The sequence below is a fragment of the Malania oleifera genome, chromosome 6 (genome assembly GCF_029873635.1).
Source record: "Malania oleifera isolate guangnan ecotype guangnan chromosome 6, ASM2987363v1, whole genome shotgun sequence".
Lineage (NCBI taxonomy): Eukaryota > Viridiplantae > Streptophyta > Magnoliopsida > Santalales > Ximeniaceae > Malania > Malania oleifera.
Window position 1 is genome coordinate 18,740,486 of NC_080422.1, and position 18,580 is coordinate 18,759,065.

The window sequence follows — 18,580 nt, forward strand, 5'->3', positions numbered from 1 at the left end:
TTAATAAAAAATTTTAACTTAAAATTTAACTCAAATTTAATCGATCTTACTTACAAACTCAACTTTAATTATGAATTATAAAAAAAATTCTTTGTTCTATGAATTCTTAAAATTTAAGCTAAAATTCTTAAAATTTAAGCTAACTCCATTAGACTTGATTATGCTATAGAACAATATTAAGTATGTATAAATATATAATATTTAGAAGAACGAGGTACAATTAGCAACAAGGAAAACTTGCAAACCATCGATACACCCTCTCAAGATTCCAACCGTCTTTCTTCTTCTATCTCTCTTCCTCCCTCGATCAAAAGAACCACTTCTTCCAAAATTACCAACTTAGTTGAATACTCCTATATTCCTGATTCTGCTCGGATACAGGAAATCTCTCTTCCTCTTATTAATCCTTATAATATCTTTAGAAAAAAGAAATCCTTAGCTAACCAAGTCCGTACTCTCCTTATTTCCCACAATAGACTTCATGTCAAAGAATATGTTCAGACCATGGCTCTTGATAAGTATCTTATCCTAGCCTCTTCAAGAGAACAATATATTGATCTTGAGCTTGACCAAGATCTGATAAACCAATGGATTAGAGAAGATTATACTCACCTTCACTTCGGTGTTGTTCGTCTTCTTCTCACCCTGCATGGCAAAAAAGGACTTCCTGTTACAGTAAGGATTACTCTCCTCAACACCACTTATACTAGCATGCTGCTATTGGGACTTCTCTCACTACACTTCAAGCTAGAAGTGTCTGCCTCACTTTTTTCCCAAACTTCAATATTCCTTTAAGGGATAAAAATTTGAAGAATTGTATAAAGGTCCAACTTCAAATCACTGGTGCTCCTTAGATATCCTCCGCCTATATGGCCACTTTTCACCATCAGTTCATCTACATACTACAAGATCATGCCGTTGATCTTCCCTTTCCAGGACAGTCTGAAAACACTATTCCATGACTTCTGAAAGAGAGGATGAAGTGCCAACAATCTTACAGATACCAAGACAAATTCCTAGAGATGAATTAAAATAGCTTATTCCTTTGGAATGGATTACCAGTTATGAGCAACTTCACCAGCATTCCATACCAATTTATCTTTCAAATCCAAAATTTTAGAGACTTCTGGATGGAACTGTGAAAATTTTGTTTGATCCAAAAGATGGTGCTTCCTCCAGCACACCTCCAGTTTTCCAATCCCTGATGATAAAGCCTGTCACTTTTGAAGAAGATATTCCCTTAAACAGTGTTGAAGCATATGGATCTCCCATCTACACTGACAAAATTGAAGGACACTTTATCTGGGATGTTGATCCTTCAATGTGTGATCCTGTTTGTGATTGCCATATATAACACCAGAAGGAAACCAAACCGTCTGCAAACCATTTCCCCCTCACAGAAGGCCTAATGATCCAAATAGCTCATGGATAGGAATTCGACGCCCGGATCCTAAACCTAAGCTCTTATGGATCTATGAAAGAGCCCTTGAGATTCTTTGTGAAGAAGGATTACTTCCTCCAAAAGAAACTGATCCAGTTCCTTACCAAAATTTAGTGCCTAGCCAGACTCAAGCCCAACCTATTCCTTGTTTCATGGCATCCCCATATGATAAACATTTTCCACCATTGGAACCCAGGTCATATCCAAAATCAAACCTTCATTCTCAACCTTTTGTTCAAACTTTCGAAGTCCAACTAGATGCTTCCAGGAAACTCCCCTCACAAACTGAACAAGTCTTAAACTGCAAACCCAAAATGCCAAATCTCAGAATTCAACTTTATCTTCCATTGACCATAAGGTTGATAAACTTATTTCTCAAGGTACTTAGATGAACCAAAGACTTGATTGTATTGATTCCAGACTTGATGATATGTACTCTGGCTTGAAAAGGAAAATTAATAGTCTTGATGCTGAGCTTAGACAGTACATTGATGCAGGATATTATGGTCCAATGTTCAATGAAAAGGAGACAGAGATTAATAGACTCAAAGACCAATTATCTCATGTGGAACGGGATCTCCATCATCTCCATCAATTTATTATATTCCTAAATCCTTTCTATACACTCAGTCATATTCCTCCTTTCCATTACTTACCAGATTACTCTAAGCATTTCAAATCAACTGCTGATTTCTTCAAAAGACATTCTCTCATACCATCCAAAGCCACTCCCCCAAGACCCCCAGCTCTAGCTTTAACTTCCAAACCTACTTCCATTGATCAAAAGTTTAAACTACCGTTTTCATCTCCGGATCAGCCACCATCATTGCTTGCTGACAAAGTTCTATCCATCCCTGAAGCATCTTCTGAGGATAATGATGACATTGATGTTTCCATTGAAGCATTATCAAAAACCCTGTCCACTCCAAATGATGAGATTACAGATCTTTCACACATGCTAATGGCATCTCCCATTGATCTAGGATCTTCTAGAACACAAAAATTTAATGAGCAGACTGATACTATAACTCCTATTGTGGGAGAACCCATTGAAGTTGATTCAGCTACAGCTGACTTAGCCCCAAAGTAATCTATTCCTCATAATTCGACAAATGGTTCCTGGTTCTTATTTGAAGGACTCTCACCCACGAAATGGAGAGACAGAATTTGAGAATTTGGTGCTTGGATTGATCTCCAACTCTCTAAATCAGACAACAATCTTGAAACAGTTCTTCTTAAATTCATTTTTAGATTCACTGGAACGTTAAGAGATTGGTTTCAAAGTCTTGGTGATTATACACAATTATAGTTCATCATATCACAGTCTCTCTCTCATGCCCTTGGAACTCTTTACCGAGAATTCATTGGAGACCCTAATGCTCATGCTAATGCAGTCAGACAAGAATACTTTGAGATGCATTGTTGTTCATTAAAAAGAAAAGATCTTGATTTTCATTATCAAAGAATGTCCAGACGATATTATCTTCTTAATGGTCTTAATGATGAAAACCTCAGGCAGGTTTACGTTAATTCTCTACCAGAAGATATTCAGCCTGAACTTCAAAGGAGAATCTCTTCTCTCCAAAGATCTCTTAGAGACATCTCTCTTGGAGAAATTCATCAGCTTGCCTTGGATTCTCTTGAAAAATTATGTGAAACACACCAACTATTCCCAAAGATGATGAAGCAAAACCACAAGTTCACTAAGCAGTGCAAGAAACCTTATCTCCAGATCAAATGCAAAGAAAAGGATTGCATCTATAGTCTTAAAAAGAAGAAACACTTCAAAGATTATGGTTTTGATAAGCGTCTCAGAAAGAATTCCAGAAGGAAAAGGAGATTCAAATTCTTCAAAAAGAAATCTCGACAAGGACACGACAAGTCTTCTCGTTGTTTCATTTGCAAAAATAAAGGGCACTATGCTAAGAAATGCCCTGCAAATCGAACAAAATCTGCAAAGCTTGCCCAACAACTACAAACTGAAGACAAGAAGAAATGATTGATGAAACCATTCTTGTCCTTACTAACTCAGAAGATTCTGATTCAGATGATTCCTATTCAAATGAAATATTCAATGTCCAACCTCTCCTCTCCTCTGAAGAATCATAGATAAGTCCTCATGTTCAAATCCAACTCCTTCCTAAAAAATATGGTAAACCCATACATGCTATTGCATACATTGATACAAGTTCCCATAAGACCATGATTAATCCAAAAGTCTTACCTTCAGATTTTTGGTCTTCCCACACTCAGTTCTTTAGAGCCGAAAAGGATTAAATCTTCACCACCACTTTGGTTTCCAAAAGAAAAAATTGGAATTAAATTCCTTCCTAATTGCATCATTTGGACACATGTCATTGGAAGTTCTCTCCCACAAAAAGATGTTCTTTCAGGATGGGATGTTTATTGTCTATCCAAATCCTTGAGGATTCTTCCCACTAGAATTAAGTGAAAAAGAATTCAAGCCCTTTACTCAGACAAACAAAATTTATTCTCTTTCCTATTCCTCTCCAGATTTTCAGCCCATTCAAGAACAACTCCTAAAATTATGTGCTAAAAGCCATGATCAGTTTATCCATGACCATCCTTTTTGGAAAAATCCAAAATTCTTTATTCATATCCCTTTCAAATTGAATGAAGATGTCAGTCCTACCAAAGCTTTCCATCCGGGAATGTCCCCCTCAGATCTTCAACTTGCAAGGGAATAATGTCATTCTCTGTTAAAACAATGTCTCATTGAGCCGACCAGATCTTCTTGGGCATGCCAAGCATTTTATGTTGAGAAAAGATCAGAAAAAATCAGAGGAAATAAAAGACTAGTCATTGATTACAAGTCTCTTAATACATTCATTAGAGATGATAAGTTCTCTATTCCAAAAGTCAGGACATAATTCATTCATCTTGCTTAGGCAACAATTTTTTACAAGTTTGATCTCAAAGGAGCCTTTTGGCAACTTGGAATCCATCCAGATGACAAATACAAAACTGCCTTCTACATCCTGAATGAACAGTTTCAATGGAATGTTTTGCCTTTCGGCTTGAAATTTGCTCCATCACTATTTTAGAAGGTGATGACTAGGATTTTTAATCCTATCTTGCATAGTACTCTGATATACATTGATGATATCCTGCTATTCTCTAAATCCCAAGCAAACCATTATCAGCTTCTTCGACAATTTGAACAGCTGGCAACATCTTACGGGATTATGCTTTCGGAAAAGAAAAGCACAATTGAACAAAATACAATTGACTTTTTAGGTATGCAAATTTCACATGGGACAATCTGTCCAGGACCCCATCTTGCTAAAGAATTATTGCATTTCCCTGATAAAGATCTCTTTGTAAAGTAAGTTCAATAGTTTCTTGGCATCATCAATTACGTAAGAGACTTTATCCTTCATGCCAATCAGTATACCACTACCTTGTCATGTCTTTTGAAAAAGAAGCCGCCCCCATGGGGCCCTGACCAGACAAAGGCTGTCAAATATCTTAAGAAAATTGCAGAGAATCCACTGCCTCTAACAATTCTGTCCATAGGAAATCTTATCTTATAGTCAGATGCTAGTGACCATTATTGGGGTGCCTTACTGCTTGAAGAAAAGGACAATAAAAAATCTTATTGTGGACATGCCAGCGGAGAATTCAAAGATTCCCAGAAACACTATCACACTGCTTTTAAAGAAATTCTTGCGGTGAAAAATGGGACTCGAAAATTTGACTTTTATGTCAGATCAAAGCAATTCTCGATTGAAATGGACAATTCATCTTTCCCCAAAATGCTTGATTTCAAGAATAAGATTCTCCCTGATCCATAGATCCTTAGATTGAAAGATTGGTTTTCCAGATATGATTTCTCTGTGAAATATATAAAAGGCGATCACAATATTGTTGTTGATATAATTTCTCGCCCTCGGAAAACTTCTTTTCTAATCTCCAAACACCAGGCCATTCCTTTGATCCTAATGGCTTCCTCCTCTTGCCCTTCGAATATTCTTTATCTTGGTGCCTCTACCTAGTTGCAATTTCCTCCAAAGATTCCTCCCCAGACCTTTGATACCTTCTAGATCAAATCTTATGCCAGGACCTTCTATGGATATTATGCCGATCGAATAAGCCATCATCTGAATTTTCCAGCATATCTATTCCTTAGCCCTTATCTCATCATACCCATGACTCTTGATACTAATGTATTATGGTATATCTGGTATATCTCTGTTTTATAGGTACATGCTATATTCCTACTACTATAGGAGACGTATGCTTATCTCAATGATCCAGCTAATCAAAATTCCCTGTATTGGACTCTTCTTTAGTGGTTCGACCCTCTATATACCTAGAGAAAAAGATTACCCACTCTCATGGGTAATCATAATCTCTGGAAATTGGATCCAACTGTGGCATCCTTTGTTCACTGTATCATCATTCTACACAGACCATATTCCTACAATCCTGCTAGAAAACTACTATGGTCTTAGAATCAAGCGTATGAATTGGACACTCTGTACAACTTTCCTAGTACATGGTCCAGTTACAAGCCCTCACTGTTAAATTACCTCTGTGAAATGAATAACCTGCAGTTCTGCTCTAAACTCATCCATGCTGTTCTAGACGTAATTCTATCTCCGAAGCTAGCATTTGAAAAAGATCACAATGATCATGATCCAATGGACATCGATGATTATTCTTTTGATCCGCGAACGTACCACCATCCGATTCATGGAGATATCACGGATGAGGCTACATCAACCTCAACCTCTCTCCATCACATCACATGTAGCCCCACATGTCTTCCACTTTGTTTGTAAAGTTGTTTGGCATCAAAGTCTATAATATATGTTGTTTGGAAGTTTGTGTGTGATAAGTCAAAAGTTTCAGCTTGATTGAAAGGTGGTGGGTCACTCCTGCACAAATGCAGCCGCCTATGTGCTGTCACATTTTCCAGCTATCTCTTTTAGTCTGATAAGTCAAAAATAAGTTGCTTTATGTCTCTTTCAGTTGTTTGCTTTGCGTGTAAGCTAAGGTCTCAGACCTCTATATAAGGGACTGTCTTCCCGATTGTAAGATAGAAGACGTTGGAACAAGTTTGAGAAATAAAAATCCTTTGTGTTCTTATCTATGACTTTCTAAGTTCTTTTTTTTCCCTAAAGCTATTTGTCCAAAGGGCTTCTAAGCTTCACTTCTATGAGCTTGTAATGTTCTCATGATTTCATAAGGGATAACTTTACAGTGGATACCCGTAACCTAATCTTTGAGGCTTAAACTCAGGTTTAACGAAATTGTAATGGGTACCTCTGATGTTCATGTCATGGCGTCGAGTATGCTTTATGCTTGCCTCTAAAGAGGATTGTGCACATCAGAAAGGTTGTACGGTCCCCATTGATCTCCTTTGGTAAAGCATTGATTGAAAGACCCGAGTTCTCCGTTTGAAAATTCATGGGAAGGATTGTGTTGGAGATGTGGTCTTAGATTGATTGCTTTCCTTTGAAAGTCAAGGGGCTCCCGACTCTGTGTGGTATCAGAGCCATGTTTCTTGCCTAGAGTCTAGGAAAGTTAAGAACATAGAAGTGATTTTAAAAGAACGAGGTATAATAAATATGTGCATAATATATCACTTAAGCAATAAAAAAAGATTAATTAACCTCATATATCATACTTGCCGATAGTATTACGGAACTCAAACATGAGTTGTTGAAATTGAGTCGAATCAAATAGAGTCGAGTTTAGTTAATCTACGATGTGCCAGTTAACTTGATCCATTTTTGCTTATGTTTTTCTCTTCTTAATTTCTAAATTGAACATTTCTAATATAAAAATTACAAAGTCTAATTAATTTTAATTAAATTATCAGGTTTAATTAAGTTGTTTCCTGGAAGGAAAAAAAAACACTATTTTTGAGAGATACCCACGTGTTTATCACGCGCTTTGGGTGCGTCTAAGAATATCTCCTTCTGTGTATTCTCTCTCTCTCGCTCTCTCTATTTCAGGTCGACTGCTACGCTCCGCTGCATGGCCGTCGAATCGGTGGCACTACCTGGTACGGCCGGTCAGAAGAACGTGGGCACACGGCGCAGGTTAGTCGAGTCTATTGCCCGCTTCCCGTTTCTGCGACTGCATTCCATTTCCGAAGAAAATGGCTTAAATGGGTCGTGTTGGGTTGCGTTCCTTTTTCTCTTTTCTTACCCATTCTGCACCTCTATCCGTTTTTCTCTCCGTTTCACGCAAAACCCTCTCGCTTCCCCTATCTTTCTCTCTCGTGTCTTCTTGAAACCTCTCCTTGCTTCAAATTCGAGCATTGTAGCTCTCTCTCTCTCTCTCTCTCTCTCTCTCTCTCGGGTTTTGGCTCGGCTGTGCTTTCAAATATAATGGAATCACACTTGCGGGACTAAACCTTGGTGTTGAATCTTTCACTCTGTTTTTTCAGATCGCCAATCTCTCAGTTTTGTGTATGAATGATTTCACTCTATCTCGGACGAGTTTGGTTTTGCTTGAAGCGGTAGTTCATGGGTAGGCTTAACTATGGTATTGCTTTTTAGTTCTCTTTTCAGAAGTGAGTTGTGACCATCTCACCGTTTTGTGGGTTAACAGTTTCACTTTTTGTTTTGAACTAGACGACCGAATGGGTGTTTTGGATCTCAACTGAGGTATATTCTCTATCAATTCTCTTGAGCATTTCTTAGTTAGTTCTACATGTTCTGAAATTGTGTATATTCTCTTTCATTTGATTTCTCTTGAATATTTCTTAGTTCTACTTATTCTGTAATTGCGATCATTTTCCATCTTGAACGGAAGTGAATGCGTTTAATCTTTCAAGGAAAAAGAAAGAAAAAAAAAAAAAAAAGTAAGTAAATGCGTTTGGTTAATTCATTGATTCATTTTATATTTTTAAAATATATTTATATTTATATACTTTGTTTGGCGAGAATTGTACTGTATATATGATCGCATATAATCTTTTGATTTTTTTAATGAAAAAAATATTCACATAGTTAAATGCATGCTTTGTGTAGAGTACATTGTTTTTCATGTTTAACCCTTTCTAACAAGCGCGCCATTTGGCCCATCTTCATCTTCAATTGCTGAAAATATAAGGGAAAATTGATTCACATAGCCTACTACCTAGGTAAAGTTACAACGGTTGTTAGATTACCATTTTACCTAAAAGTTTAAGCTGTTAGGTTGTGAGCCAACAATGTATATCAAGTTTTAACACTCCCCGCACGTGCCGTCCGATAGCATGTGGAGAGATAAACATATGATAAATAGCACCCATAATAAGGAATGCAATATTTTTCTTTTAAAATTGCGGGCAACAAGGCTAGAACCCAGGACCTTCTGGTAACCAACTCTTATACCATGTTAGATTACCACTTTACCTAAAAACTTAAGCTGTTAGGTTATGGGCTAACAATGTATATCAAGCTTTAACAACGGTGATGGCCTTTGGGTTGAATCATAAGTGGCACCTGGCGCTTTCCCAAATCACCTTGGGCGTGGATGTTGGAGTTCAAAATCAGTATTAGAGTTTGAATTCAGTAAAATGAATTACTTTTGAGTTTAGTCATGTACATACATTCACCATGAAGATGCTGACGAGGCTTTCATTTTGTTACCCTGTCTCAATAATCTTTGTGTTCATAGTAAGTGCAGTTAAGTTTTGAGTCATCTAAAATGCAAATGGGTTCACCATTGAAGGCCTTGTCAAACTTTTCTTTTTCCTAGTTGTTAAAATCCCAAGTATCTTTGTGACTAATGAATAAATTAGGAAAGTGGATAAACGTAAGAGATTTTATTTTATTGTAATTTTATTCTCTAGGGAGATTATTTCTTTATTTAAATTAGTTGATTGTATTATAAAAGATTGGGATGTACATATGTAAATTGAATCTAAGAATTATTCATATAGAATTCTGCTTACATGGTATCAGAGTTAGGGTTTCTAAACCTTAGCTAACTATGGCAGACAACGTCGTCAACAGCAGAGGGTCAAGTTTCTCTGAAACTCTCGATGGCAACTCTGACATCATCTCAACTGTGAGTTCGCAGGGGCTAGGCAACACGGCCTTTCCACTCTCGGTGGAGAAATTGAACGGAAAAAATTTTCGTGAATGGGCTCAGTCCATTAAACTAGTGATTGAAGGAAAATGGAGGTTAGGATACCTCACCGGCAAACGGAAGAAGCCCGCCACAACCAACATCGCAGCTCTGCAAAAATGGAAAGCCGAGAATTCCATGGTGACGGCGTGACTCATAAATTCGATGAAGCCCTCAATCGGCAAGATATACTTGTTCCTTCCAACGGCGAAGGATGTCTGGGATGCATTTCGCGAGACATACTCTGATGCCAAAAGTTACTCCCAAATCTTTGAGATTAAGACCCGACTGTGGCAGTTGCGGCAAGGAGAAAGGGAGGTCACTGAGTACTTCATGGAGATGACCACCCTCTAGCAGGAGCTTGATCTCATTGTCGATGAAGAGTGGGAGTGCTTTGGTGACAGCATACGGTACAAGCAATGCCTCGAGAATGAGAGGGTGTTCGAGTTTTTGACAGGTCTCAATCGCGACCTGGATGATGTATGAGGGAGGATCCTTGGCCGGCGTCCCCTACCTTCGACTCGGGAGGTGTTTGCAGAGGTGCGGCGTGAGGAGAGTCGCCGCAAGGTGATGTTGAAAACTCACCGTGAACCTAAAATCTCAGCCCTAACACGAAAAGAAATGGGGCTTGAAGTTTCAATCCTAATGTTAAAAAATCCTGCGGGCTTGGGCTTTGGTGCGGGCTCGGGCTCCAGTTCTCGACAAAGGCCTCAAAAAGGAAAAATTTGGTGCGAACATTGTCGAAAGTTAGGACATTCAAAAGACACCTACTAGGAGATTCATGGAAAACCTGCAGATTGGAAGCCGAGACAATATCAGAAAAATCGTAGGTATCAGGCTACTGCTAATTGTTCAACCGAAAAACCACAAGGTGAAAAAACCAATAATATTTCAAGTAGTGCGTTCAGCCCTGAGCAGTTGGATCAGCTGTATAAAATGATTTCCTTAATTCAAACATCGGGTCAGTCTTCCACTGGTTCTCTGGCTCACCGAGGTAATTATTTGTCAGCCTTAAATACTATATCCTGTTACAAATCACCATGGATAATTGACCCGGATCTGATCATATGACTGGTTCTTATTAATTGTTTTCATCGTATTCACCATATGCTAGAAATTTGAGAGTCAAAATTGCAGATGGTTCTCTTTCACTAGTCGTCGGTAAAGGAAGTATTCGCATATTTGACTCAGTAACTTTAAAATCTGTCCTCCATGTTCCCAAGTTATCTTGCAATTTGTTATCTATCTGCCAGTTAAGGAAAGACTCCAATTGCTCTGCTAAATTTGTTTCATCTCATTGTGTTTTTCAGGACCTGTCATCGGGGAAGATGATTGGCACTGCTAAGGCGTATGAAGGACTCTACTACTTTGAGGAGGCAAGCTGGAGCAAACAATATAATAATACTGCAATTTGTGATTCTGTATCTATCTCTAGAGAGAATGAGCTTTTGTTATGGCATTCTAGGATGGGTCACCCAAATTTTCAATATTTAAAATGCTTGTTTCCATCTATATGCTCAAATAAAAAGTCTTCTAAGTTTCAATGTGAAGTGTGTGAGCTTGCCAAACATTGGCGTGCCTCTTTCCCATCATCCATATACAAACCATCCCGTCCGTTTACTATGATTCACAGTGATTTGTGGGGATCCTCAAGATCTCCCAATCGCACCCATACACAATGGTTTGTTATTTTTATCGATGATCATACTCGTTTTGTTGGGTTTACTTGTTGAAAGATAAAACAGAAGTTTGCTCCATTTTTGTCAATTTTCATTCCATGGTTCCAACACAATTCTAGACTCAAATTCAAATTTTACGTACTGATAATGGTACGGAATATTTTAATGAAATTCTGGGAACTTATCTTCAAGGACATGGGATTATTCATCAGAGTTCTTGCGTAGACACCCCTTAACAAAATGGGGTTGCCGAATGAAAAAATAGACATATACTTGAAGTAGCTCAGGCTTTGATGTTCACTACAAACATGAAAAACTATTTTTGGGGAGATGCCATCTTAATTGCTACCCATCTCATTAATCGAATGCCGAGTCGAGTACTTTCCTTTGCCACTCCTCTCCAGAAATTCCAGGAATTTTTTCCTAGATCTCGCCTTCCCTCCAGTCTTCCACTAAAAATCTTTGGTTGCACTGCATTTATTCATGTTCATGCTCACCATGGGGATAAATTGGGTCCTCGTGCTATTAAATGTGTTTTTATTAGTTACTCCCCTACCCAGAAAGAATACAAATGCTATGATCCTGTCTCAAAACAGACGTTTGTTAGCCTGAATGTCACATTCTTTGAAACCACTCCTTATTTCCCCAAGACCTCCCTTCAGGGGGAGAAATGGAGTGAAGATCGGTTCGTTGACTTCTTTACTACTGAATATGTACCATCTGAACCCGTACCATCTATTGAGCCTCCCATTGCTTTATTCCCTGACCCATCTATTGAGTCTTCCATTGCTTTACTTCCTGACCTGCCAAACACAAAAGAGCGCTTAATCTCAGGGGGAGATATAGAAAAACAAAACAACGCAGATATACTTGTTTACTTAAGAAAGCCGAACACAAAGAACAGGGAGAATCCCATACCTGAGGCATCAAGAGCGTTGGAACTGGTGATGGCTCCGAATAACCATGAGTCCACACCCAATCCTGATCCGATAATAGAGCTCCAGTCTGATAATCCCCTACCTGAAGACATCAATTTACCAATTGCAATCAGAAAACAAACCAGGTCATGTACTCAATATCCCTGGTCTAAATACATGTCCTATAAAAGTTTGTTTACAGGATATCGTGCTTTTGTCTCTAACCTTGACAGGACGAGAATTCCAAAGAACATTCAGGAAGCCCTGGGAATACCTAAATGGAGGGAGGCGGTCATGGAGGAAATGTGGGCTCTAGAAAAAAATGGAACTTGGGAATTAATAAATTTGCTGAAAGGGAAGAAGCTAGTTGGTTGTAAATGGGTCTTCATAGTGAAACATAAATCTGATGGGACAATTGAACGATATAAAGCCAAGCTTGTTACAAAAGGTTTTACACAGACTTATGACATTAACTATACGGAGACATTTGCAGCAGTGGCAAACTTAAATACAGTTTGGGTCCTCCTGTCCTTAGCAGCCAATTTAGATTGACCACTACAACAACTTGACATTAAGAATGCATTTTTAAATGGTGAGTTAGAAGAAGAAATTTACATGACTATACCATCAAGATTCAGCATGAAAGGTGAAGAAAATAGAGTGTGTAAACTCAAGAAGTCCTTGTATGGACTTAAACAATCTCCCAGAGCATGGTTCGACAGATTTGCAAAAGTAATAAAGAACCAAGGATATTGACAAGGGCAATCAGATCACACCCTATTCTTCCAACAGTTTGAAAAGGGCAAGAAAACAATTCTAATAGTATATGTTGATGATATAAACCTAACTGGGGATGATATAGTAGAGATGGAAAGATTGAAGAGGGTTCTAGCTACTGAATTTGAAGTTAAAGACTTGGTACAAATGTGGTACTTCTTGGGCATGGAAGTTGCTAGAACGAAAAAGGGAATTAGTGTTTCTTAGCGAACGTATGTTACTGATCTCCTAATTGAAACCGGCATGCTTGGAGGCAAACCTAGTGAAACCCCTATTGAAGCAATAAAGAGGGTTGAAGACTATGGGATACCAGTTGAAAAGGAGAGGTATTAGAGATTGATTGGTAAGCTAATCTACCTATCACATACTAGACCAGATATTGCATTTGCAATCAGTGTAGTAAGCCAACATATGCATTCACCAAAAGAAGCCCACTTAGATGCCGTGTACAAGATCCTTCGATATCTCAAGAGCTTCCCGGGCAAAGGACTCTTCTTTAAGAAATGTGAAAACAAGAAAGTAGAGATTTTTACAGATGCAGATTGGGCAAGATCAGTGGAAGATAGAAGGTCCACCACAGGTTATTGCACATTCGTCTGGGGAAATCTAGTAACTTGGAGAAGCAAAAAACAGAATGTAGTGGCTCGTAATAGTGCTGAAGTTGAGTTTAGGGCAGTTGCTCAAGGAATATGTGAAGGACTGTGGTTACAGAAACTCTTGGAGGAACTACAGGTCCCGGTGGAATTTCCTATCTAACTCTATTGTGAGAACAAGATAGCCATTAGTATCTCTCTCAATCCAGTTCAACATGACATGACTAAACATGTGGAAGTGGACATAACTTTTATCAAAGAAAAAATTGAAGAAGGAACTATCTGTATGACTTATGTACTACCAAGGAAGAAACTGCAGATATCTTCACTAAAGGGTTGGGGCGACAGAACTTTGATGATCTCATTAGCAAGTTGGAGATGATTAATATCTATGATCCAACTTTAGGGGGAGTGGTAAAATCCCAAGTATCTTTGTGAACAATGAATAAATTAGGAAAGTGGATAAACGTAGGAGATTTTATTTTATTGTAATTTATTCTCTAGGGAGATTATTTCCTTATTTAGATTAGTTGATTGTATTATAAAAGATTGGGATGTACATACGTAAATTGAATGTAAGAATTATTCATATAGAATTCTGCTTACACTAGTCTATGGTTTTGTGGTGGGTTTTTTCTCTTCTTCTACTTTGGTGGATAATCCAACCATAAGGAGGTGTACCTCTTCAAGTACATGTGAAAGTGTAGAAGGGCATATTTTTTCTTTGTACCAACTCAGTAAGGAGGAAAGCCGCTACTCTTGTGCATTCATCATGGGTTGAGCAGGAGTTTCCCATATTTAGTCTCATTAATCTCAGGATCATAAAGAAAAGTGTTTGTAAACTTGTTAGATTCCATCTCCTCTCTGCCGTATAAATACATTTACTACCTTAATTGACTTATTTCGAGCCATTCTATTCAATATAAGCTAAAGAAGAATTGTATTTTGAATAAAATGATATTCTAGAAAGGAATTTACCTTTGAGTTTGATGTTTAGGTATTTCTTTGAGTGTATTCTTGTAGGGATTTTAAAGAAATTAGGTGTTTTTTCTGTTGCTCCCCAGGTGGATGATTCAGGAAGTGAATGCAGTGTTTGAGGTTCTGCTAGGTTTGGATATTGTTTTCTGTTTGATTGGGATCTACTAACTCTTTTAGAAGGCAACTAATTGTGTCAAAACATTTATTATTCTTATCATACAATTGAAGTGAACCTATAACTTGAAATTCTCTTGCATCTAAAAGTGCACATGGAAATGCTGAGTGCAGTTTTTCCACAACATGTTTTCATTTTGTTTCTAATTATAACAAAGAAAAAGACAGTGTTGCGTGAATGTTTTGTAGAACAGCTGGAAGCAGCTTTTTTTTGCTTCCAGAATCTGCCCATTCTGGCAACATGTTTTCAGAAACAGAGAACCAAAAACAGTTTTTTACACTTTTACCATTACTAACAGACACTGCTAACACCATGGTAAGCTGCAAATCAGTACAAACTATATAAGAACGTTCAAAAACATGTTAAGTTTTATTTCAATATTTTCCATATGACATTTGATTATGAGTAAAAGTGGAGCACTATTGCATTGTAAGTTATCTTTTGATCATAATCCACTTCACCAAAGAAATTGTCTTTCAGATTTATAAACATATAACAAATATCCTTTCTTAAATATATGTGTGATCATGGTTTTAAAACCCAGTCTAGGCCCGCTGGTCCAATTGGTTTGGACCGGAATCAATCACCATATTGGTATGGATAAATTGATAAATGGAAATTACTCTAATTCATGTTTTGAAAACTGGACTGGACTAGCCAGTTCAATTGGTTGGACCGGGAACCGGTCTCCTTTTCAGTTCAGGTTGAAGATATATTTTATATACATTAAAACCTGGTCAAAATAAGAATAAACTGGTGAACTGGCCGACCCAAAAGAACTGGACCAAACTGGGTTCAGTGAAATTTTTCCTTGTATCTTGAAATTTCTTTGTTGGCAACCGGCGGCTACAGATCAGCACCTTGCTCAAAGGGGAGCCCCAACTCCCAAGGCCCTCAAATGGCTGTTGTTTTGGGATTTCCCATATGCCCATTGTTTTAAAACATTAAATAATAAGAACTTGATTTGCTTTTTTATTTGTTTTCTTTGGTATATTTTATTTCAATAAATGATGGTTATTTTGAGGTTGGAAAAAATATAAAATTTTGTGGTATTAGAAATCTAATAAATAATATTTTTATAATTTTTTTTTAATTGTGACATCACCTAATTGACCAAGACTGCTTGGGAGCTGTTAGACCAGTCAACCCAAGAGTTGGTTAGGCTGCCGGTTCCCTATCCAATCTAGTTTTAAAAAACATTGCTCGAACTGAGATCATTTATGATGGACTTGGGTGACTTGGCCTAACCCGGCCAGACCTAGTGAGTTTGACTTGCCTTTTATTAAAATTAAATAAATAAATAAAGCTACACTTCTGTAGTTGTGGGGGATAGGATTTGAGACCTTATGGGGGTAAAGCAGGAGCACTACCAGTGTAAAAATGGTTGTTTGTGTGATGGTTAAATGATCAAAGAACATATATAGCTAATGCATCTATATGGGTATGTATATGCACACATGCATGCAAACTTATAACTAAATCAAGCTCTCTCTTACTCTTATTTACTATTTATGAAAGTAAACTTTTAATGAATCAAATCCTGTCTCACTATTATTTAAACATTTGTTTGACTTTTAATGATAATAATAATCAACATCATTAAACTTTCTGTATAACACACATGTATATTGTATATTATCTAACATTACTGGTTCAACCACTACCATTTTACTCAATGATCTGACAAAAACAACCCCAATGACTTTACCGGGTTGGTCACTTCTTAGAGTTTTAAAGCAATATGTCTAATCACACATTTTCACTGAATATATAGATAAATTGTACCCTTAATATACCTCATTTTAAAGCACGTGACATCTTGTGGTCTCATTCTCGTACCTTGAACGAAAGTGTTCTAGATAATATTGGTTTTACTAAACATGCTTTTTACCTTTGTTTTACAAAAGCCATAAACATCAACAAGAAATAGGACAAGAACATTTTCAAGTAGAACTGATGAATTATTTATGCCAATTATCTCATTTTCAAGTAGAACTGATGAATTATTTATGCCAATAATCTCTATTTGAAGGCTAGAATGTATTTTAAGTCATAGGCATCCAATATTAACCGTGTGTGGTGTGCTTGATTTGTGTTTGATTGGCATCTAACATGTACACAACACAGAGAGTCAGAGACCATTCCTATGCTAGGGCTATCATTTCTTTTCTTATCCCCCTTGGTTTCCATGCTTTTGTTGTTGTAATGCTTTCAAGGAGTTGTTACTTGGTAACTTATTGCTTTTTACCGAAGATGGACATACATCACACGAGTTAAGACTGCTTTTAGTTATGTTGTTCACAATTTTTGTAACATCAAGTTGTCTCACAAATGCTTGCATTCCTTATTCCTATATTCTCATGGATAATCTTGAAAATTTTTGGGTTATTCTTCTATACTAAATTTCAGTTGATGTTATTATTATTAAGTTAATTTTTAAATTGTGTTACTAGTGTTTTGTATTTTACTGATAATTTTGGCATTTTGGGGCTTCTCAACTTATCATAGCTTGCCATAACTTTATCAAATTTGGCTCCTAGTAACTCTTCGAAGTTTATATAATGATATTTTTGAAGCTCAATCTAAGAATTTTCTATTATTGTTTCCAAGATAATTTATTATATTACTATATCTTTGATATACTACCTAGCATATTGCATCTTTTCCGTATTTTATATTACATTAGTATTTCTTATTGTGTCTCAGCATAGCTTAGGGTTATACAGTTTGGTTTTTGATAGCATATAAATTTTGGTTTTTAGTAGCACTTCTGTTGAATATCTTCAGTAATTTACTTGAAGTTTAGTTTACGAATTTTTATTGTTGTTTATGATATATAGTTTTACCTTGATTCTTTAATTTTAGGTTCTCAAAGACTAACCAATATCAGTGTTACTATTAACTGTAGATGTACCTACTATGTCGCACCTCAACGGAGCAAAGGACAAAGATAATCTGGAATTTAAGTGGGGCATTAAGAAGGGAATTGGTGGACCACATGGAGACATTCAGTTTTATGAGTCATTTACTTTTGATGGCGAGGAGTACTTTCTTTATGATTGTGTTTATATGTTTCGCGAAAATGAACCTGAACCTGATATTGGTAAGCTTGTAAAAATATGGGAGACACCAAGCCATACAAAGAGAGTGAAAGTTGTGTGGTTTTTTCGCCCCATTGAAATACGTAATTGGTCGGGAGATGATGAGCCGCTCCAAAATGAACTGTTTTTAGCATGCGGAGAAGGAACAGGCCTTTATAATCTGAATCCTCTGGTAACTTGGATTTGTTATGCATGTCTTTTCTTGTTGTGCATGTCTTTTCTAGTTTTTAAATCCATGCTTTTGGAAATATAGCCTAGTTTGATGCTTCTGTGCTAGTGGAAGGGAATCTTATGCAATCAAGTTAGCATTAACTACATGAACAGGTTCTTGTAGTTGTCATAGAAGTGGTTTTATCTTTGGTTCATGAAAACTTTAATATATATATTTTAAGGTGTGACACTATTGACTCACAATGCTTTAGCTAGAGATGGTATATTGGTTTGTTTATACACAAGAAGCACAACATAACTATAATTGACATAAATAGCATGTTTTTATAATTTATTGACAATATGATATTCTCTGTTAATGGTTACTTTGGTCATTTAGCATTATTAGTATGAACTAGTATTGTGTTGGTAAGCATGAGTTAGTAAGGGTAATATGGTCATTGGGATGTATTTGATGTATACTGTAAATAATGGGAGAGACCTACCGCTGTGGTTAGGTCTTCCATTTTATCCAATTACTCAACATCGTATTATGCATGATTTTGAGACCTAAACCCTAATTGCCACATCCACCATAAAAATTGAAGCCTAAAACCCTAATCTGTTGCATTTTTTACAATCATAGGAGAATCCTAGCATCACTATAGGCTTGAAAAA

General features: G+C 36.9%; 1 protein-coding gene across 6 annotated transcripts in view; it reads left to right on the plus strand.

The window, feature by feature from the left end:
- Positions 1–7,406: 7,406 nt before the first annotated feature.
- The window catches only part of LOC131158337 (protein ANTI-SILENCING 1-like), a 55,262-nt gene continuing 44,088 nt past the window's right edge, over positions 7,407–18,580 (plus strand). The window contains exons 1-4 of one of the 6 annotated variants that reach the window (XM_058113133.1): positions 7,407–7,512; positions 7,863–7,945; positions 8,050–8,082; positions 17,560–17,924. In XM_058113133.1, the coding sequence (XP_057969116.1) occupies positions 17,571–17,924 (354 nt within the window). In that variant the 5' untranslated portion in view covers positions 7,407–7,512; positions 7,863–7,945; positions 8,050–8,082; positions 17,560–17,570. Of the gene's footprint in view, positions 7,946–8,026; positions 8,083–17,559; positions 17,925–18,580 lie in introns of all 6 variants that reach the window. The other 5 variants (XM_058113132.1, XM_058113137.1, XM_058113134.1 and 2 more) reach the window with 5 other exon arrangements.